This window comes from Chelonia mydas, chromosome 2, assembly GCF_015237465.2.
Source record: "Chelonia mydas isolate rCheMyd1 chromosome 2, rCheMyd1.pri.v2, whole genome shotgun sequence".
Lineage (NCBI taxonomy): Eukaryota > Metazoa > Chordata > Testudines > Cheloniidae > Chelonia > Chelonia mydas.
In genome coordinates, this window is record NC_057850.1 from 110,405,405 (window position 1) to 110,429,381 (window position 23,977).

General features: G+C 40.8%; 1 protein-coding gene across 6 annotated transcripts in view; it reads right to left on the reverse strand.

Moving 5' to 3' along the window:
• Positions 1-23,977, reverse strand: part of PHACTR1 (phosphatase and actin regulator 1) — a 423,459-nt gene that overhangs the window by 285,062 nt on the left and 114,420 nt on the right. For 4 of the 6 annotated variants that reach the window (XM_037893141.2, XM_037893145.2, XM_037893142.2 and 1 more), the window contains one exon: positions 13,753-13,821. The exons of the other annotated variants lie outside the window; for them this stretch is intronic. In XM_037893141.2, the coding sequence (XP_037749069.1) occupies positions 13,753-13,821 (69 nt within the window). The remainder of the gene's footprint in view (positions 1-13,752; positions 13,822-23,977) is intronic. 6 annotated transcript variants of the gene reach the window in all.

Genomic DNA, 23,977 nt, shown 5'->3' on the forward strand with positions numbered 1-23,977 from the left:
AAAAGCTCGCTCGCTCTCTTTTAAATCTTATTTTGTTTAATTTCTTGCAAACCATGCAATTAGTATTTGTGCTGATACACCAAAACTAAAAAGCATGAATGGAGACAGTGGGCTGGAGTCTCCTTTGAGCAGCACAAAGTGGCCTTAAAACAGCCAAAGATTGCAAGTGGAGGTCTTCCCCAGAATCGGGGGAATTTTCACTGGCATAGAGCTGCATGAAACTCAGGAAATAAATCCCATCAGGTAAACAACATGCATCTGTGTAGGCCATTCTTTATAACCACTTCATGGGATCAAGAATATTTTAATTCCATGGAGTCAAAAATATTGTTTTGGATGCTCTAAGCCACAGGGAGCAGGGAGTTGTTAACATACCCACTGTCCATAAATCCAAATTCCTATTCATGGTAATCTTTGTAGAGTTATTAATATCTCATACAATCAAAATTGTTACTACCTTGGGATTTTTGAATAGACAATTGTCTTCCTCATCTTGGTGATGCCAAGTAGCATAGTAATAAAAGAAGGTATGTTTTGAACAGTAATAGTTATTTCCCAGCACCACTAAGCCTCAATCCAAAAGTTTAAGAGAGAGGTTATTTTTTTCTAGATGACTGATAACATTTGACCACCCACAGAGGTTGGGAGCACAGTTCCCTTTGTAATTCTGTCCAGTGTATCTGGAGAAAAACCGACAGACTAAATAGCTAGAAGGTCTTAAATGGAGGACCACCTCCTTATTTGAAGTATTTATTCCTTAATTTCCCACCCACAGCCCACCAAAATATGGGATGAGTTGGTTGCATGGCCATCAGTGGCAAAGGGACATGTATCCCTATGACCACAGCTCCACCTATACTTTGTGCAATAATTGTGGTTTATTGCATTTAACCTGGTTGAGATAAAAATATTTTGGAACTACTGCTATCTATTTAAGTCACAAGTATGTGTAGAATAGTAGATGTACAGTATATTATTTGTTTCAGGTGATGACCTCATTAAATAGTAAGTGGGCTGTGCAGGGGTTAAAGCTTTACAAAATACATTGTTTGCAAAGTCTGCTCTTTTTCTTGGCAAGAAAGAATCTCAAAAACTCAGGAGTCTTCTGCCTCCATGTCCAGAGTGACCACACTGGCTCTACTCGGCTAGTTATAGCTAAAAAAGTCATTAGGTGATTGCATCTAAAGTATGGGTAATGATACGAGTAGGGTACATCAATTACACTTCACGATAACTAACTTGTTTGACATGCTCCAAATCAGTCACAGAAAAAAAAAATGTACATAGTTACTGCATTTCAGTCTCAAGCTAGGCTAGGGGAATGTAACCACTCACTGACATAAATCTTCAAACTTGAATGCTGTTCAAGTAGGGGAGTCATGAACTCCAAAAGGTTCAAGTGGAATGGGCACCCAAAAATTTGTATGCTATCTTATTCAAACCCAGAGTGCAAAAAAGGCTTTCATAAGATTTCCAGTATTTCCTATTATTGGCTGAATCAAAAACATTGCCATAAACAAGGCAGACAAAATGCGGGAGTCGGATGGAGAACTGATCCTCAAGGAAGATTCTGTTCAAGTCTTGGGGAATGCTTTCATTTGGGTCTTTTTTTCTTATCTGAACCAATTTACCTATCTCTAGATGAAAGATATTCAGTGCACTGTATTTGAGAGTCAGATGGAGAGGGATGATGGAAAGGAAGATCAGCTCCTTCCCGTCAACAGGGCGAACTAAGAGATCATGGCTATGAAAAAAAATGTTAGATTTGGTTTTCATGTTTATGGTGAATCAAAATGACCAGGGTCTGATTGCCAGGGTTCATGCTCCTGCCTCCAGTTCAAATTTTGCATGAAGTTTTGGGTTTCAACTGTGACTGATTGGGGCCAGCTTGACCTGAAGTCAACAGGAATTTTGCTACTAATTTAATGGGAGCTGGATTAAGCCCTTAATGAGTTTAAGAAAGACAAAATCCTTTCATTTAGTCAGAGAACAATCACATCAGCAGCGCTCCCTGTTTATGCAAGCAAGGTACAATGCTATCATTCATGAAGCTATTATAATTTCAGAACTTTTTGTTGATTCTGAACATTATCAGTTTGTGAAAGAAAAAAACCCAACATGAAATCGCATTTTGTTTTTTGCATTACTCTGGCTGGCCTAAAAGTAAACAGGGCTGGGACTAGGTCAGGGCTAACCCTTTGTTCGCAAAGTGCATCCCATGGTGGTAGATCAGACAGTAAAAATGAAGGCCCCTACACCTGGCATGAGAAGCTCAATATTAAAAGTAACTTTGTATTTTCAAAATTAATGCGAGGTCTAATTTAACAATCAATGAGCCTCAGCCAGGAAGTTTTAATCTAGCTGTGAGCATCCCCAAAGTTCAATGGGCTAGTGTATCTGGTGTACTCATTTGGACCCATCTGAAATTTAACATCACCTCTGTCATTGCATTATTGGAAGATGACCATCAGCACTTCAGAACAATTGAAAAAACTTGAGAGAGAAACATGTAGCACACAATTCCCTGTTTAAAAGGTACCATTATTTTGTATGTAAGTACCCTTTTTCTCCCTATCATGTAGCGTATGCATATTAAAAGGCTCACTTTGTTTAAGTTTAAAAGCAGCTTTTAGCTAGGAGAAGCCTCCTGGAAATATTGCTTGCAACCCGAGAACAGGATGACTTTATGTGAGCCATCAGTCTGTGCATGAGAACACTTATGAAATGCATCCAAAACCTGTCTCGGTTAGTTAAGCTAGAATGTCTCCCTCTCCATTCCTTCCAATAAAAAACAAATAAAGAGAGCTTATTAAATAGAGATGTCATAGTACATTATATTTTAACTCAGCACCATGGGTTTATTTGTTGATAGGCTGCCAGTCTTGGAGCTGTGATTTCAGTACTGAGATAAGTACTCTCATGCTGGAAGGCTAATAGTTTTCTCCACTGGGGGTTATTTGAGAACAAGGATATGCAATTTTTATGGGGGAGTGAGACCCAACTTGGGGGTCTAGAAACCATAACAGTGTCTATCAGATTTTTTTTTGTTCCACAATAGGAAGCAGTGGCCCATACCATTTTATATTCCATTTAAAATTATACTGAAATAAAAGTTGCACTACCAGTATTAATTATTCATAAAAATCTGGAGTGGATTTAAGCCTCAGGAATAGAAGAGCTCGATTACCTGCAATCGCAGGTTCATATCCAAGTAGAATGAACTCAACCCTTTGTTCCATTTCATGCAGTTTACTAGGGGCCTTCTGCTCTTCTCCCTTACACTGGTGTGAATGAGGACTGGCTCCCCTGAAGTCAATGGAATTACACTGGTATAAAACTGTTGAGAGAAGAAGAATCTGGCCCTGTGTATGAGTCTTTTATAGAAGAGCTGGAAAACCAAGATCTTCTCTACTCTGTATGAGCAGTAAGGATCCTGTAGCTCTTTATGTAAGAGGAAGGGCAGCAGTGTCTTTAGGCAACACATCCACTTCTCCACTGTCATGCCCTGTAACATGTGCATGTAGCATCCTCCCATCCTCCACAGAAGCAGTTACAGTTTAACTGTCCTGGGATTCTTTAGATTGAAAGGCACTATTATTCAAATATTTCACAGTTTGTCTGAATCTTAAGTTTGCTCAGCAAAACATCACTCCAGTGTTGAAAACTCGCATGCAAATTTTGTTAGCAACTCTGACATCTAGTGCCTGATGCTCTTCTCAAGCAAAACTCCCATGGGGGGGGGGGGGGGGAAGGAATAATTAAAAAAAAAGAAAAAAAATAGATAGAGAGTTTTCCTTGAGTAAAGGCTGTAGGACTGGCCCTCTAGTACTGACAGTGGTGCCACTCTAACATTATGGCCCTCATCTTGCATTTTAGTTTGCACAAGCAAATTACAGAGCCTGGATAGAGCCCCACTGGAGTGAGACAGCTGAACTCCTACCTGGATCACAATGCAAGATCCTGTCGTTGAATGTTGTGTATGCTCATTGATCATGATGCTCTTTTGCTGAAATCAGGCGATTACCAGTATCTAGGGAGTTGGTGCAGAGAAACTGAATTTCTTGGGAAGTTGTTAAAAATCAGGGGAACTTGTTCACTATATAGGTCTTGGTGGGAAGTGACATGGGGAGAGAATGAAACCAGAAAAAAAAATCTTGATATTTATAGGATAGGATGTAATTTAAAACTTCAAAGCCAAAAATTGTACTTGTAGTCTATTTGAAAAACAAGTATTCAGATAAGGGGACTTTTTTGATCAGAGAAAGTATATAGACTGCAACTCAAAGAGTCCTCTAGGTATTTAAAAATGAAAATTGCATAGATTAACTGCCTAAGCAAATACATTCATCAGCAGTTCAGGAATCTGGAAGAGATTATCATACAGATGATTGAGCATCAAATTCTCATATAAAGCTTTTAAACCCTAGTGCACAAATCTTGAAGGCCATGTCAGCAAAGGATGAAAGGATTATTCTTTATTATGATCTGCCCTGTTTGGGTGTGAGGCAGAGAGTCTGGTTGTGGGGAACAGTGTACACTTGATATTGCTGCTTCTGCATTATTGATAAGGCTGGTCAACAACTATGACCCAAAAATGGCCCTCTGAGCTGGGAAGACAGGCTAATGGATCAGCAGCAAGTGGCCAGCTTGATAGAAGCAAGGGAAAGTCGAAGTGAAGATTACATCAGAGAGACTTAGCAAACAATCTTAAAAATAAGAACCTCTCCTCCCATCCCAGAAGGATGCAAAGAGGGGAAAAAAGAGGGATGACAGAATGAGAGTGAAACAAAGAGAAAAACAGGGAGGCAGGGAGTTAAAAACAGAGAAGAGACTCTATTCCATCCGCACAGTGAAAGGGAGAGGCAGTCCAGCCCGCAGTATATAGCGATTACCATATTGGATCAGATCTGTGGCCCATCTAGCCTGTCTCCAAAAGTGGTCATTAACAGCTGCTTCACAGGGAAGTGCAAGGAAGTGTGCATTTCTTATTGTTATTTCTCGTTTGTATTGTATTAGTGCCTACAGGATTCGGGTCTCATTGTGCTGGTCACAGTATTCATGTATAGCGAACACTGTTCTGGGCCCAAAGTGCTTACAATCTTAAGTAAGAAGATGAACAGCAGAAGGGTATAAAAGACAGACAGTGGAAAGAGTATGGGAACAGTGAGATCATTACGAACAGTGTTCTTAACAGAAGCCATTTCACACCAGTTGCCTAACGATTATTAAGTGTTTTGTGGGCATCACAGCAAAGACAAGTTTTAACGAGAGTTTTGAAGGAAGATAACGTAGTGGCTTTCTGGATCCTTGCCAGGAGCTCCTCCAATGAATAAGGGCAGCAGAGAAGGAAGCACAAAGGTGTCTGATGAAAAATTGGACGAACGGGGATAAAGGCAGCATTATTTACAGAGCTGGGATGGAGTTGATAGCTCAGTACCATATCAGAGGGTGGGTCTAAGCCAGGAAGGGCCTTAAAAATGAAGACAAATTGTTTGAGAAGGATGAGCCAGGGCAAAGCTGCAAAGGGGTATGTGTGAGAGAGACATGGTTAAGGCAATGAGCCAGGTAAATTGTCTTTGATACAGTTTTTTTAACAGATAGATGGCATTTGTCAAGATCAGCAGTCCAGAGATGAGATAATGAGGGTCTGAACCAGAGGTTTAGCTGCATAGGCAAAAAGAAAAGGCCAGGTGAGAAAGATGTTGTGTAGAAAGGAGTAGCAAGATTTAGACGTGGCCTGACTGTGTGGGTCTAGAGTGAGGGATGAGTCAAAGGGGACAGTAGAAGCTGTGTTTACAAATGAGGTTTCCCAGAAATAGGGCATAGAGGGAGAAGGCGGAGCAGCCCTGTGGGATCCACAGTGTGAGCTAGAGCAGGGATGAGGAGTAGTTATGGGATCTCCTGCTGCCAGGGAAAGTTTATTCCTAACCCCCTGAATTAAAGGTTGGTTTATGCTCCTTACAGAACCACAGGAGTTCTTTGTTTTAATCTTTGCTATTGTGGGTATAGGGAGGGCAGCTTGACCCGGAGAGTGCCACAGAGGTTTGATTCCCCAGTACATCAGGAAGCTTTGCTGGGCCATAATAGCTTTGCTGTAGATGAGGACATTTATAATTAAAATCTTAGCACATCCCTGTAAAAGATTCCCATGTGATTATTTTTAATGGAAGGATTTTTGAGCTTTTTTTCCATCTGCTTCCAGAAAATGCAGTCCCATTGTTCTCACTAATTATCTGAGAACTTGTTGAAATGCTCTCTTTGTTTCCAGTCTGAAAAAACCTAGGGACTTGCATGGAGTCAGCCTGTCAAGTTCCCCTCTCATAATTCCAGCACGCGATGATAACAACCTGTGAGGGGCACTTCCCATGTCAATGTATGATTAGTGATTGGCAGCCACTATGTGTCAGGCTGACTTCACCTTTAAATAAGGTGATTTAAAGAGCTTTGTATCACACTGCATAAGCTCTATAAATCATCTTAACTTGGTCTGACCTGGATGTACATCTACAAGCCTCAGTATAACCAGTGCATCTACCAGCCTTGTTATGTCCAGGCTAATGAATTAATTAAATAGATATCTTCTTTTTTGTTATTGGACTTATTTCAAAGTGGATGAAACTGTTTGATACCATTAACTAAAGTGACAATGGCTTTCTCTCTCCCCCATCCCATGAATGCTGGGTTATGGTGACACTACAGTGTGGTCCAATGGATAGTGTCCAAGACAGAGTCAGGAGCCTGGATTCTGTTCTATTTGCCACTGACTTGCTGTGTGGCCTTGGGAAAGACAGACATTCCTCTAAAACAGGAATAACGCTTTGTAAAGAGCACTGACACCTAGAGATGAAAAGTGGTAGTGATTCTGCCATTAAAGCTGAACCTGTTTCTTTTGCAAGCCCGATTAGAAAACCCTCCCTTCTCTTCTTCTTTATTATGATGATATGTTGAATATCTCCTGGTTAGTGTGAGGCAAGTTTGGGGGGGACGTAGTGTGGGAAGGGAGATTTCAAATGATAGGACTTCAGGAGGGAAGTAGCAACCTTTCACTTTTCAAAAATTTCACCTGCATAGCTCAGAAACGACATTGTCAATAGAGGTCAAAATAACATTAATAGTCAGGCCTCATGGAAAACTCATACACTGGGTCACTAGTAGGAACACTGGCTAACATTTTAAAAATTATTCAAAGTCAAATTCTTTAATGTTGGGAGGACTGATATATTCCATAGCAATTGTAGTATCCCTGTTAAATCCTGTGACAGTTAAAAAGCTCCACCCTATCTATGCTTACATTAAAAAAAATTCTTTGTGATGAGACACTACAAAATGTGAATCTATTATTAGAGCTTTTTGTCACTGGGATTTTTGCTTTAAAACACCTAAGAAAATTCACAGATCATCCACCATTCTTCCCAGCACTACTCTCCTTTGCCATGCTTATCCCAAGGTGGACAGGGTGTGTGAGGGTGGGTATCATCTCCCCAGTGGTGATTTTTCAACACCAAGGGCAAAATGAGGTAATATAGCTCGTGGCTAAAGATGCAAAACTATTGTTGTTTCTGTGACCATCCTGGTAAATGTTCTTCCCTGCTGACCATTGAAGACTAGAAATTTTGAATGCACTACCATGTTAAACCTATGAGGGATGAGGTGGCAGCTCACATCACTGGACCCCAGCAAGGAACTCCAACTATGTTTAAGGAGATAAGGTGGCATGACTGTCAGACTTTATGGCTTTTGGGACAGACCTGGCCTATTCGTATCTAAACTTATATAGAATGATCCAAGATTCACTTGCAGTAGTTCTCAAACTTTTGTACTGGTGACCCCTTTTACATAGCAAGCCCTGGAGTGCGACCTCCCTTTATAAATTAAAAACACTTTTTTATATATTTAGCCCCATTGTAAATGCTGGATGCAAAGCGGGGTTTGCGATGGAAGCTGACAGCTCGTGACCCGCCATATAATAACCTCGTGACCCCCTGAGGGGTCCTGACCCCCAGCTTGAGAATCCCTGTTTTAGAACATGGTTAAAACAAATACAGTAATCAAAAATTACAAATGTTTGCTTGGGGAATCTGTTCATAGTATGAGGTGTCAGTTTTGCCTACCCACTTTTAGAGTCTCTATGCTTAAGGATACAATGGTGAGTGTAAAGTATTAAAACGGACCTCTTCAGATGATGATGGTGGTACTTGTAATTTCAGTGATGTTTGAAATATGGCTCTGCTCAAACCAGTTACTTGTAACCCATTGTAATACCCCAACAACAACACTGGATGCTTTATGGAAGTTACAAATTCTTCGAGCACAACTTCCAACTCTCCTGAGCGGTATGTCTGAAACACTGGTCTTACTAAGTCAACATGCAAAATCCATTCAACAAGTTTTGAGTTATGAGTAGTTCTCCCCCTCCCCCCACTTAAAAATGGATGAAATTCCCAGATAAAAGACTTGATTAAGAAAGTCAGTGTTGGGAACATATTGCCCATTAAAACAGTGTTTATGGAATGTAACAATCCCACACCAGAGCCAACCTCTAGACACTAGAAGATTGTTCCAACATTAGCCTTAACTCTGCTCTTGTGTCCCTCCTCATCCTTCACCTATAAACTAGGCACTCCTTACCTTACCCAATCTAACATTTACAATATGGGCCACAGATCATTTATAAACACCATATGCATGCTGGCAGATGAACCACTTATCCACCTACTATGTGTGGGCCAGAGACTCAACCCTCCCGCTATGGGTCAGAAACTAAAACACCCTCACCACTGGCAGCTAACTGGCACCCATACAGGCAGGCTCAGTAGGGAGGTTAAGGACAGAGTAAACATGGAGAATGAATGAATGATCCTCTCAATCTTAGAGATGATCCCACTCATAAACATCACCTGGATAGAGGGAGGACGCTCGCACTACTGTTTTATGGAGAGAGGATTTTAATCTCCAGTGCTAGCAATCTCGTAGCTTGTGTGCGTGCTACATTCACACAAAAGCTGTATGACTTCAAATCAAAATGTTCTCCTTTATTACTGCAGTAGAAAATTCCACAGTCTTTATTAACACTAATGAGCCTTTACATTTTTACAGAAACATTTTGAAGATGGTGTGGGGGGAGAAAAAAATTGTGTACTTTGCTTGTCAGAGTTCGGTGTGGGCCCATTGCATGTGCTATTTTTATTTCTTCAGAGATCCTTACATTTGACACCATATTTGGTAATGAGCGACAGCATGGAATAATTCTAGCCATACAAATGACAAAGGGTGGGCGTATTGGGGAAGATGAAGTGCACTGAGAGAGTGCTACAGGTATTGTACCAATTAGACTCCCTACTCAAAAATAGGAATAAATAGGAGGAATGGAAGAGAAAATGCTTTCAGGTGTGTATTTTATAGCTAAGGTCCACAAAAAGTAACACAATTACTGGAAACAGTATTTGCTGTGAAAATATTACATTTAAAGCAGTTTACATGCAGATTGTTCATTCAGGTTTTTTTTCTGTTAGTACATACTGGAGTGCTAGTTTTTGTATTGTGTTGGTTTCAACCACTAGGAGCTAGAAGTCTAAAAACATATCAGCATTACTTTAGGAATGCAATCTAAGATCAGGCAAAGCTGGTGAGGGTAGGTATCAAGTTACTAGTGTGGGAATGACCACACAAATGAGACAAGGCAATGTTGTTTGGGGTGTGACTATGCTAACGTTTATGGTGAGCATGTTCAGTGTGAAGCCAATATTTTCAGCTTCTGGAGCAGACTCAGTGCTAATACAATGGTGTGCTGCCTTCTCCTGACAGACCTGACTGCTTACTGAGCCTTATACAATTCACTTGATTTCAGATTGTGTCATGGAAGCAAACGTTAGGCTAAAGTTCACAAATCTCTAGAAAGTGCGAGGGCTGGGAGTGGGATCTTTTCTTGCCTCCCCATAACTTCCTGTGGCATAACTACACCAGTCCCCTCCCTATCTAGTGTTCTTTTTTGAGCTCGTCATGGCGGGGGCCTGTGACCTCTTTGAGGCATCAAGGGGCAACTGGCTGACTCCTCTCCATGCACAGAGCCTTCCGGTGGTGGCCAGCTGCACCAGTATAATGCAATAGCATTAAAACCTAGCCCTTACAGAGCTCAGAGGAGCAGAAGAGTTTTTCTTGACCCTGATATTGCAGAAAGGGGAGGGTAGTAGCCTGAAGGCTAGGAGGAGCAAAGCAAAGACTCATGATGAGGAGAATGTGCCAGACCTTGGGAGATCCCAGGATGGAAGGGAGGGAGGGAGTCAGTTGTCCTCTCTCCTTGACTACTGTGGTGTACTGTTCACTCCCACCAGAAAGCAGCACTAGATTAGATAGGGATCCAGAATCTATTAGGGATAAGGAAAAATCTTTAAATATACCCCCCCCACACCCATTCCCACTTGTTAGTTCTCAATGGAGAAAAGTCTCAACGTTGTTTTAAGTTGTCAAGATAGGTACAAAATCAGCTGATTTTGCAGCTATATGCCTTCAAATGGATCTAGTTTGTAGAAACAGCAAAGAAGAAACATTTGACACTGACAAACACGTAACATTAAACATCTTCTAACATTAAACACTGATGATCAGTGGTGCAAGTATGGTGGTATGGTCCGGTACGCTGTACCAGTAAGACATTTATAGCTGGTATAGCGTACCAGAAAGACAGAAAAGGAGCCCAACTCCACCCCGCTCCTTGCCCTTCCATGGAGCTGCATCTCCTCCATCTGTACAGAATCCCCTTTGGAGAACAGGGCTGGGGGCAGTACAGCAGCCGCAGAGAACCGCAGCGGGGAAATAAGCAGAATGCCGGCAGCGCCTCTGGCGTGGCTGCTGTAGAGCCCCCAGCCCCACCCGCAGCCCTTCCACGCAGCCACGTCTCCTGAATCCTCCTGCCTGGGGTCTGTACAACAGACGTCTCCAGCGCAGTGGGAGGAGAACGGAGCCCCCTCCCCGGTAATGTGGGATGTGGATCATGAGGAGGGGATGGGGAGAGTGTGGGGCCCTGGGCTGGGAGGAGTCATGTGGGGGGGTCACATGCCCCCCCTTTGTGTCTCTCCCATGAGTGCAGCATGCCAGCAAGAAATGATTTCTACTTGCACCACTGCTGATGATCTTCCTAAATGCACAGCTTTTACATAGTCATGATCTGATGGCTTTGCACCTTTTATTTTCCAGCATTATTTAAATGCTAACATTGCTGCTAAACTTGCTCTTCCTAGGTTTTTGAGTGACAACTCTATTAACAATCAGATAAGCAATCTCCTTGCCTTAGAAGCTGTTAGATGACTTTGAAAGCTTTTACAACATAAAGCAAATGGAAAGCAAATGGAGAGAAATGCAATTTGCTCAAAAAAGAATTAGTTATTTGATCTAACCTTTGAAAAATTGGCACTTTTGATAGCACAGGTATATATGATTAGATTATGAAGCATGTTAACTTGGACACAGACTATTGGGGGGGAGGGATGACTAAAGTTAAATCTCAGAAGACTTAGCTGTTCAGTCTAGATAAGAATATAGGAGTTTATTTCAGTCTATCCTTCTTTTTTGGTTCGAGGAAACAGATTGGAATACATGCAAGAATGTGGTTTGTGTACGTGTGTGAGAGCCTGTGAGCTGGATTACCAGTTTTCCTAGTTTGAGTTGGGTGTGAAATAAAACAAGAGAAGTTCTTCTCAGAATATTTTGATACTTTTGCTCCCTCTCCTGATTGGAAACAATAAGAGAAGCAAAGTAAAGGCTCCTAGGCGTTATCAATCAGTCAATCAGCAAGCAAGCAAGCAAAGTTTTAAAGGGAGAGAAAAGTTCAGTCTCCACATCCATTTGGTCTCTGGCCTCGCTATTGAAACTGCCAACAAGAGTGACAATTAAAATGTTGGTTATGGGGAAGATGCTGGTCCTCTGGAATGAGACCTTTAATATATCTCAAAACAGGCCCATTGACCAACCATCAAACAATAATGGCTACCAACCTGAGACGAATTAGACCAGACAGCCTAAAGGTGAAAGGCAGCCTAGAGGTGAAAGGCAGCCTTTGTAACACCGAGACTAGACTATTGCAATGTGATTGATATGGAGCTACACCCAGAGATGGTTCAGAAAGTGAAACTAGTGAAGAATCCAGCTAATAACTTATTCAGTGGAGCATCACATCAAGATCACAGACCACCAGTACTTCATAGACTGTATTAGCTGGTTGTTAGTTTCCAGGTAGAATCCAAAGCGTCAGTTTTAACCATTTTAACCACTATATGCGGTTTAGAACCAGGCAGCCTGAGAGACTACTTCTTTCCCTGTGTGGCAATGATGCAGCTGGGCTAGGCGAGGGACTCTGGGATAGTTTCTCTTTGTCCCTCAGTGTCCCCTCATGACGGGTGCAATATTTGCTGGGACTGGCATCAGTTTCCGCACAATACTCTTTGGCGTACTCCAGCCAAGCTACTTTAAAGCACTCAACCTCTTTTGGGGTAACAGAGTCACTTAGTTCAAAGCCAAACAAACATAGAAAACAAAACATACAAAACAGTCCAGCGAGCCCAGCCTTCAGCCCTCACAGGCAGGTTCCTAGCTACAACAGCTTGACTTCCCACTTAGAGACTGGATCCTTGGCTTTTCTCTAATCAGCCATCCAGGCCAGGCCAGGCCTACCCTCTTTGCAAAGGCTCTAGAAAGCCATAGTCCTCCTATAATCCCTGGTCTGGGTCATACATAGGTGCTGGAACTAGGGGTGCTGCTGCAACCCCTGGATTGAAGTGGTTTCCATTATATACAGGGTTTACAGTTTGGTTCAATGGCTCTCAGCACCCCCACTATACAAATTGTTCCAGCACCCCTGTCTGAGCCAAGCTCCTTGCCCCACAGAGGAACAGCTTATCTGCTCTCCTTTTCCAACAGCCCTCAACTTCTGGGCTTTTCTTATCTTAAATCTAACACTCAGAACAGGTATAGTAGAGTGGGGTTAACTGACCTCAAGGCTGCTCTTTAACCCTTTCCTATCTGGTGTGGGATTTATCCATCCCCCTCACAGGCTCAAGATACAATCACCTTGATTTAAGTGCTGGGTGGCTGCTAGCAGGACTTTTTCCTGTATGGGTTCTTCATCTCTGTAATTTGCTCTAGTTCTTGGCACGCCAGAGCCCAACTCTGCTAAGCTTCCAGGCCCCTGCAAAAATTCACCCCCCCCTCCCCCAGTAAGTATGAGGAAGGGGGGTGGTTTGAAGAATACATGTTGGACAAGGCTTGTTAGGTTTTTGAGGAGGTGGGCAAGCCTGCATAATGTGTGCATTCAACTCGATTATATTGTGGATATTGTTAAATTATTTTGATATTGTTTCAAGATCATAAAATGCCTAGAAGAATGAATAAGCCCTTATTTGAAACTGAAAAACAAACAAACGTACATAACCCTATACCAAATTCCATATCCATCATGGTATCTGGGCTTTTGTGTCCAGAGACAAAGACACTATGAAGTCTATTTTTTTCTATTTTACAATGTGTAAGTAAATTTCTGTTTCCTTTTAAGAATGAGGAAGACTTTTTCACAGCATTGAATCCCACACAGTTTATCAATGTAATAGAAGCGTGTGTCTCTTTCCTGAGTCCTACAATGAATTAAAGCCTACCACAAATGAAAGCTGATTGGCTGGACAAACCACACAGTACAAGATTTTTGACGTAAATTAGTTGTATCATGCTGCAGGCAATACAAACGATATAATGAATGGAACGCACCTTCATTGAAAGGGGAATGGAGCAGATAACTTAGAAGGTCGTTTCCCATCTCTGCTTCATATGATCTCTCTGAAATCACAGGAAATATTTTTATCATCTTTGTTAATGGTCTGGAAAGTGGAGCAAACAGCACATTAATTCAATTTGCGGATGGCATTAAACTGGAAGTTGTTTCAAACATCAGTGAGGACAGAGAAATTCTGCAAAGTTACACAGCAGTTAGAAATATGGGTAGGAAATGACTCAATGTAATTCATGATGGAAAAATGCAATTTAATGTAATACACCTGGGTAAAAATAACCCAACGCACATTGGGAGAAATCTGGAAAGCAGTAATCCAAAAGGAGACCAGGGTTGACAGTGGGGAGCAAAAAAGGCCAATGTGATTTTGGCCTGTAAAGGCACCTCCTGCACAGAGTGGAGGGGTGATAGTTCCTTTGTGTCTGACTCCTTTGAGACTGTACCAGCACTATTGTGTTCATTATGGAGCATACCACTAGCAGAAAGTCATAGACAAACCAGAGGCAGCTCCGAGATGAACAATGTTTTCAGTTCACAGTGCTAACATGAAGGAAACAAGATTATATTTTTCTGGGCTATCATTTGCTAAAATTCTATCCTTGTTGTATAGTAGAATTTAACATATTACACAACAACATTATAATTATATGCAACACCGACAGACCCTGGTCATCGGTGGGCAGAATCAAACCTGGGATCTGTGGAACTTAGTACATGAGCCCCGACTGCATGAGTTAAAAGCCACACAGCTGTTAAAGCAGACTCATTAATCTTTCTCTCTAAGTGGTCTCAGTGCCACTTAGATGGGCACTGAACACCACACCAGGAGCTGTGTGGGTTACATATATAAGAATGAATAGGGTAATATTGTGCCTTATTAAATCTCATAGTTAATAGGAGAGATTGCTGTACAAAAAATGAAAAATTCCAACTGAACGGGCCTGTGACAGTTAATTCTCATTTAAATACACATTTTACTATTGTTAGTTACTAAGACCGTGATCCTGCCAGGAGCTCTGTATGGACACAGCCCTGCACCCACACTGAGACCCATTATAGAATCAAACCTAATTAATTAATGTCCTTTACTTATTAGTGTAATATACCAAATTGTTTTTCAACCTACCTTTAATGACCCACCCTTCCCCCCGACCCCCATGACATCTAATCTAATGTATCATCATCATTTGTTTGGTACTCCTTGAAAATAGGAGATTGGATCCCGAAGAGCTGTAATTTTGACTAATAATGATAATGATCATTCAGCCAGCTAATTTGCTCCTTCCCTCTCATTTCTTTTTGTTTTTCATTTTCCTTCCATTATATAGCTAACCAAGTATTTATATGGACAATAGGATTAGACAGGAGGCTGCCTCATTAGTACTTGCCACGGTAGCTTTACTTGAAGTCAGTAAGAAAAAGCCAGGATGGCAGGCTTTGTCAGCCACTGTCCAGCTATCAGTACTTTTACACGGAGGCAATGAGAATTCATTTCTGGTAGATCTCCACGACCTAGAGTTATGCCAGAAATGAATTTGACCCGTTGTGCAACTTCTGCAGTTCTCTTATCTTACATCCTTATTAGAAAGGGGATAGATTACCAGCCTGAGTTAAAATGGCACCCAAGTGCTAGTACATCTTCTACCTAGCTCCAATGAACTTGGGTGAGACAGTTTGTATGTGTTGGCAGAATGTGGGTTAGGGACAACACCTGAGTAAGAGTTTGAGTTAACTCTGCGGTGAGGAGTTAGTCTCTACCAGCTTCCTGCCTCTACTGCTGAGGTGAGATTCAGGTATCCCATAAATTACAAATGGTAAAAAGTCTGAGATCAGGGGGATATAAAGAAGGGAAATATTTGCATTTCAGGTAAAGGATTTGGAGAATACTGAAGAATTAAAGTCCTAATGATCCAAATTAATTATGATGCTATCCAAATGGTCTGTCTGACCCTTGATTTGACATCAACATCTTAAAATGTAGTTTAAAAGCTCTGTGCTGCTTTAGTCTTATAAAGATCACATATGCAACAATGTCATGTTATGGTATCCCTGGAAAGGGGCAGGACACTCAAGTCAATGCAAAAGTCTGTATAGATTTTGGAAGCAAGAGGTCATGGGTTTCTTGTATCCTCCCTTGCCCCCAATAATACTACCTGCCTTCCCTGATATAAGTAAATGGAATAATTAACCTCAAAGTTTCTCCACGTTGTTTTAGAAACAGATAGCTGGATTCTTCTAATCCTTTTCAGTGCAATAAACACAGATCTGATTACACACTCTTGCAATGAGAAAAAGGAATGAAACAAAATCAGGTATTTCATCTGGTATATTGTACCGCTACAGCCTCCATCTTTAAAAGCTTTGAAAACCCTCTTCACCAGGATATAGAATACAGTATGTCACAGTTCTTAAGAAAACAATCACTGAACATTTGACATGTGTTTGTAATCCTGATTCACTAGGTTAGCAATGTCTCATTCTGTTGTTTCCCGTCTATTCACTCTACAGCTAAATACCCTCATTATATAGGGTGATCCCAGAGCAGATGAGACATACATCCAGGACCTCTCCACAAACTCATCAACTCTCCACCTAAGGTTCAAGATCACAGCATAGCAATACAATCAAGCAGAAAGGAGAAAGCATTAGTAAAATACAATATGGTGCAGATCGGCTGAAGAGATAAAAACATGTTGAAATGCTCCAGTGTAGCTGTGTACTCATCACAAAGTTTTATTTGAAGTCAAGGTTGAGTTTGCTCCTCTGCAATGTTCCTCTTTCCAGAATTTTATTCAGGAAAATAGATGTTTAGTGCTTTTGTATTTTAAAAGTCCTTTACTCACATAATGAGTCCTTCTGGGCACAATTCCTAGAACAGTTAAACACAGCTACCATCAGGTTTTATATTAAAGAGGAAGTGGGGAGATCATTTAAATATTACTGTCAAACATGACATTTACCCATGTTGTTGATTTTACACTCTCTACAGTCTGACAACAGCAAAATTAATATTTGTGGTAGCCTGCTCTGAGCAATTGACATACTACTTGGAGCTCAGGAAGTTAAGTTGTTTGCTGAGAAATTATATGTGCAGTAGTTGTACAAATACAGAAACAATGGGTAGACACTCAGTTGGTGTAAATCAGTGGAACTACATTGAAGTCAATGCTGATTTCCACTAGCTAAACATCTGGCTGTATTGGTCCAATTGTCATCTGAAATGCATGTCTGTGGAATTCCTATTTAAGTCTGAGGGGACGACTGGGCCAAATCTGGTTTGTTTACCATAATTTTAACTAGTTTAACACAATAATACGTAAGATAAATAATGATTATTTTATTGAGAACAGCTAGCAACCTCCCTTCATTAAGTGAGGCAATGATCATGCTACCATTAATTGCATGGCTGCAACCACAGGTGCCATAAGCAATCAAGATGCTTATGGGTCAGAACCACAAGTGGTGGATCTCTGGGTATGTATAAAACCAGATATAGCCTTATTACATACAACCTGTGAATCACAGGCCATTGGGAGACTACGGTTGCTATAATCAAGAATCCTGGATAAACCAACAGAGCCTATCTATATCTTCTCTGCAAAGAACCTGATTTCACCAATGATCATAACTTGCAAAGAAAAGGATGACCTATTACAAAGGTTTGAGGAAAAAAAGTCTATTGTGACATCACAAGTGAGTGGAGTTTGGTATGTGGATGAAGCTTGAGAGATTATCTTATTTTTACTAAGTCTGAGTCTTAATGCCAGAAACATTTCATATTTTATGTTACAATTATGGGCCAAAATAATTAAATGTTACATATTTTATCAACACTGACATTTATATGCACCAAAATCATAATGGTTTAAAATAGTGCAGACATGAAGAACAAGTGGATAAATTAATATAGAGTTGTTAATATTGCACTATTAAAAATATTGACCAATAACTTTAGGCTTTAGTTGAAAGAATTTCTGACTTTATTAATGTTTAAATGAAAAGTGTGTGTATACATGTGTGCGCATGCACACATGGGGGAGAAAGAAATCTGTACTGATGACAGGAACATAGCAATTGCCAGAATGGATCAGATTGAAGGTTCATCTTGTCCAGTATATTGTCTCCAACACTTGCCAGCACCAGATGCTTCATAGCAAGATTTTAAAAATATACTGATTTTAACTCAGTCATTGGTAATTAGAAATGTGCACTTCTTTATTGCAATCCAAGACTAATTCATCCCATGTTGAGAAACCAATTGGGAGTTGAAAAAGCAGGAAAGCATGTATTTCTTTTCCAATCTAGGAATAAAAATAATGTGGGAGAAGATAAGATCTACTATTTCTAAATACTAGATGGACATGGGACCAGATCTTCAAAGGTATTTAGGCACCTAAAGATGAAGATAGGCATCTCATGACCATAGCAACCAGAAACAATCCACTAACTACAGTTAATGCTTCCTTTGTTTAATGATTCAGTTAGTTTTAAATGCAAAGCATGTTTTGATTAACATCCTTTCCCCCCCTCACATATCCTGAAATTTAAGGTAGTTTTATGTAATGTGATACAGCATGGCCAGAGGGCAGCAGGAGAGTGTTAGAAGGGAGCCTTATTCCCTGTAGAGGGAAGAAATTTTGCTATAAATTAATTAAAGCACCTGAAGCCAGTCACATGATAAAAATCCCCTGCTTCAATCAGACAAGAGGAGGAGTTGAAGCAGAGTGGATTGGTGTTGGAGCAGAGAGCAGTTTGGAGAAGTGCGGCGGTGGGCTAAGAAGACCAAGACCCGAGGTAAAGGGACACCTGGTTTGTGCAGAGGGAGGGCAGGAAGCCCCACAAGCTGAAGGGCAGGAGAGGGAAGTAGCCCAGGGGAAGAAACCGCTAGTTCTAGTTGTTTACTGCTATCTCTAGGGCCCTGGGCTGGGACCCGGAGTAGAGGGCAGGCCCAGGTCCCTCCCTCTCCACTCCCCTCCTCTAGGACACTAGTGGGGCAGTTAATACCTCAGTTCAGGGGCAATAAACAGTGCTCTGAACCCATCCCCCCCAAGAAGAGAAAGCATGAGACCCATTATAGTAGTGCTGGCAATTTGCCACAGTAACTAATCAACAATTTTAAAAGGCTGCTTTTGTGCATTTTTAATGAATTCCAATTTTCATCCAAAAACTTTATCACCACTAAATTATCTTCATCTAGTAAACAGAAAATGTGTCATTCACCATTTTCTAACATAATACTGTAGCAATTAAGGATCTGAATAAATATGCTGAGCTACGTAATTGCTTAAATAAACATCTATAGATATAGTGTATCCTGGTTAGCAAAAAGAAGTACAAAATTTAGTTTAAAGACTGTATTTAGTTGCAAGCTGACACATTTTAAATAGTTATAGCAACCAATGAGAATTAAACTTTCTTTAGGAAAATAGCTAAAGTACAAATTCAAACCAAATTTAAAATCAATTATTTAAATCAAGGTTTCTTGCTTACTGATTTAAGTCATTATTAAAATTGGTGATTTAAATCAAACCACTGTGACTGAACATATACTACTTCTCCCTTGAAGCTATTTTAAAAGAAACATCAGCTTAAAAGTTGCAGTGGATTATCAAGAAAATAAAATATGAATAGCTAATAACAATAGATCATAATCACAAAGTATCACCACATTTTCTCTGACAATTATTTAAAGTAATATCGTTTCAATTTTTAAAGGCAATTGGGCAGCTTCATCTTTGACATTTTTATACCTACTGCAGATTCAGAATATATTCTGTCCACCAGCACTGAGGTTACAGGAAGTTTCTGATGCAAGTTCCAATAAATAATCACAAATCATGTTCAGATAAAGAAGTTCTGATTTGGCCTCTACGGGTTGCCAGGGGGATTTACATAGGGTGACCAGACAGCAAATGTGAAAAATTGGGACAGGGTGGGGGGGGTAATAGGAGCCTATATAAGAAAAAGACCCAAAAATTGGGACTGTCCCTATAAAATTGGGACATCTGGTCACCCTAGATTTACAAAAACACAAAGGGCAGTTAGGTGCCCACCTCCCACTGAAAGTCAGTGGAAGTTGCACCCCTACCTCTCATGTATACCTTTGAAAATCTCCCTCTGAAACCAACAAGCCACTGAACCTCTGCTTTCCAGAATGCACTGTACATAATCCCTGCAGGCAACTTTAATGAAACCGAAGTGTGCAAGCACTGCTGGAATGCTTGACAGATGAAGTGGTGATAATGAACACCCCCCTTTCCTGTGGCAAGACACACAACCTGCCTTGTCTGCTGGAGGAAAGAATGGAAATAAGACTTTGCCACTGAAATGCACTGGATAATTATACTTGTCAAGAAGGTTCATACTGTTTCAATGCTACTTGCAACTGAACTTGTATTTCTAGTTATGATCCTGATTTTTCAGGTACCTCCAATATCAACTCTTTTAAACCACATCAGTCTGGAATGACTCCGGGACTGAGTCCGGATGTGACTTTTTCATTGTTGTTGTGGAAAAAACTAGCCTGATTTTTCAAAACCACTATTATGTGTGTGTGTGTAATTGCATGACCACAATGGAACCTATTCTGTGATTGTACTAATGATTGTGCACACCCAGATGGGCAGTGATCTCTGAACTTTTATGCAGCGGTGTGCACATAAAGTAGGTACACAGTTGTACATGCACAACTAAAAATCAGGCTGACACTGGTTTTAATGTTGCAGTCTCCCCATTTTTGGAGAGAAAAAATGAGGAAAAAAGTTTCAAAATGTTATTGATTGGGGTTTAGATGGCATGATCAGATGTATAGTGGAAGGAGAGAGAAAGGGGCAAGTGAATTTTATAAGCTGCCTATTCATCCTTACTTGGAAAAGATGGATTTACTCATTGCCCATGGAACAACCCAGCTATTCAGACTGGACATCAAATGCAGATGAATGATTGTCTTGTACAGAGCTCCAAGTGAGTTAGCAAAATCTTGGTCAAAAGTGGCATAGGGAAATAAACCCATCATCAAGGGCACCTACTTCTTCAACCACTGGAAAATGAATTGGAGTGTACTTTGCCCTGGAAGACAACTTTACTGGGGTGGGTTGGTGGGAAGGTAGAAATCAGAGTTTTGGACAGATCAGGGAACATATTTTGTAGCAAGACCTGCATAATGATTAAGTAACTTCATGACTTAATTTTGGAACTTTTGGGCCAGATCCTCCCTTGGTATAAAGTGGCTCAGCCCTCTTGCCTTCCATGGAACTGGACCTATTTACACCAGCTGAGGATGTTGCTGCTCCCTGCCATCCTCCTGTTTTCCAAAATACTAGCTCCCTGATGCTGCTGGGTCATCCATGACTGGAACCAGGTTAGGGGTATTTCATTCTCAGTACATCTCCATGCCACTTGATTGCTCATGTTGATCTTTTAAAAAGCTTTTAAAAGACACAGGCACAATGCACAAAAGCAGATGCCCTTTTCCATTACCAAAGCACCATCATATTTTCTTACACTACTCCACCTATGGAGGGATACATCTTTATTTCTTTTGGTGATTACTTCATTCGAGTAGCAGAATGCTTGTTTTTGTACTTCACAAAGAAGGTCCCTTATAGCCAGCTATGGCTCAAGCTCATCATTTGTGGCACAGCTTATTCTCACTAGGGTGTCAATCAAACTCTTGAATCCCAGTTAATACAATTCCCGGAGCAAATCTACCAGAGCTATTAAAAAAATGTTGGCAATAACAAGCTTTTCACGCCAGGAAAAAGTTTGAAGATGAGCGAAAACAATTGAATTTGAGAGAGATGCAGTTAAGTGCCATTAGCCATGAAACAGTTCTTCTTCAGTCCTTTTATCTCTGGGTTCACACCTGAAATGCAGTCATAAGATTCAATAAGCTAACATGATCCCACTTTGCTGACTTGAGCTTCAGTAGAATCAGAACTAAACTATGCCAGCAAATACAAAGAAACATTTGATGCAGTATGCAGAGCTTATTGTTAAGAAATTCAACCCAAATTGATGAATTGATATGCACTCATCTTCACAAATAGGAAATGCAAAACAAAGCCATCTGAGGTATACAAAAGCATCTGCCACTCTAAAAGAAATTACTTTAAAGTATCCTAGGCACTACGGCAACTCCTTACTTCCATGGCCTCTCTTCAGTAACCATCATCCAGTACATACTGTCTTGTCATGTCTTCATTCTGTTCATTACTGTTTCCGGGGCTTGTTATGTGGACCCATTGTAACCACTTATTATTCAGTTGTTGTTAAGGGAGAATCTGGAGTGATGTCTACTATTTATTTTAGTCTCTATATTGGTAGTTTTAAAATATTCAAAAATAAATTTAAAAGGGATAAGTATCTTTAGAAAAGTCTCATCTTGCTGGCTGGGGATCCTTTGGGCCAGATCTTCATCTTGGGTAGATCAAGCCCAGTGGAGCTATGCTGATGTGGCTCTTTGTCTTTAGCAGGGTCATAAAGAAACAAATTCACATCCCACAGCAGCAGCAGCACTCCTTCACTCAGATCAAATGATCATTTTACACTGTCATGTCACTAATGACAAATGTGTTGATGAAGGGCAGGGGGTGAGAAGAGATTAACTATGTGTCATCATCACCATCCTAGAATGTGGATTCTGAATTCTGGATCAGTGCCAAAGTAGCTACCTAAAAACAGTAAACAGTGGCCTAATGAAGATGATGTAATGGAGCCATAATTTAATGCTTTTTACTTTTTTTTTTGTTTTAAATGTCTGAAAGAATAACCTAGATAGAACAGGTTTTAGAGTAGCAGCCATGTTAGTCTGTATTCGCAAAAAGAAAAGGAGTACTTGTGGCACCTTAGAGACTAACAAATTTATTTGAGCATAAGCTTTCGTGAGCTACAGCTCACTTCATTGGATGCATTCAGTGGAAAATACAGTGGGGAGATTTATATACACAGAGAATGTGAAACAATGGATGTTACCATACACACGGTAACGAGAGTCATCAGGTAAGGTGAGCTATTACCAGCGGGGGGGGGGGGGGGGAACCTTTTGTAGTGATAATCAAGGTGGGCCATTTCCAGCAGTTGACAAGAATGTCTGAGGAACAGTGGGGGGTTGAGGGGGGAATAAACATGGGGAAATAGTTTTACTTTGTATAATGAGCCATCCACTCCCAGTCTTTATTCAAGACTAAGTTAATTGTATCCAGTTTGCAAATTAATTCCAATTCAGCAGTCTCTCGTTGGAGTCTGTTTTTCAAGCTTTTTGTTGAAGAATGGCCACTTTTAGGTCTGTAATCGAGTGACTAAAGAGGTTGAAGTGTTCTCCGACTGGTTTTTGAATGTTATAATTCTTGATATCTGATTTGTGTCCATTTATTCTTTTACATAGACACACAAACTTCCTCATGGCTGGACTTCACAAAACTAGTCAAGCCATTTACAACACACACTTTGCTTCTCTACAAAAGAAAAAGGACACTAAACTATCTAAACTACTACATGCCACAAGGGGCACAACAGTGGTTCCCTTAACCCACCCAGAATATTGTTAATCTATCCAACTATACTCTTAGCCCAGCAGAAGAATCTGTCCTATCTCGGGGCCTCTCCTTCTGCCCCTCCACCCCCATGAACATGATACAGTTCTGTGGTGACCTAAAATCCTATTTTTGATGTCTCCAACTCAAGGAATATTTCCAACACACCTCTGAACAGCATACTAACCCACAGAGAGCTTCCTACCAAGACTACAAAAAGAAGGATTCTGGGTGGACTCCTCCTGAAGGTCGAAACAACAGACTGGACTTCTACATAGAGTGCTTCCGCTGACGTGCACAGGCTGAAATTGTGGAAAACCAGCATCATCACTTGCCCCATAACCTCAGCCGTGTAGAACACAATGCCATCCACAGCCTCAGAAACAACTCTGACATCATAATCAAAAAGGCTGACAAAGGAGGTGCTGTCGTTATCATGAATAGGTCAGAATATGAACAAGAGGCTGCTAGGCAACTCTCCATCACCACTTTCTACAAGCCATTACCCTCTGATCCCACTGAGGGTTACCAAACGAAACTACAGCATTTGCTCAGGAAACTCCCTGACAAAAGCACAAGAACAAATCCACACAGACACACCCCTGGAATCCCGACCCAGGGGTATTCTATCTGCTACCCAAGATCCATAAACCTGGAAATCCTGGAAGCC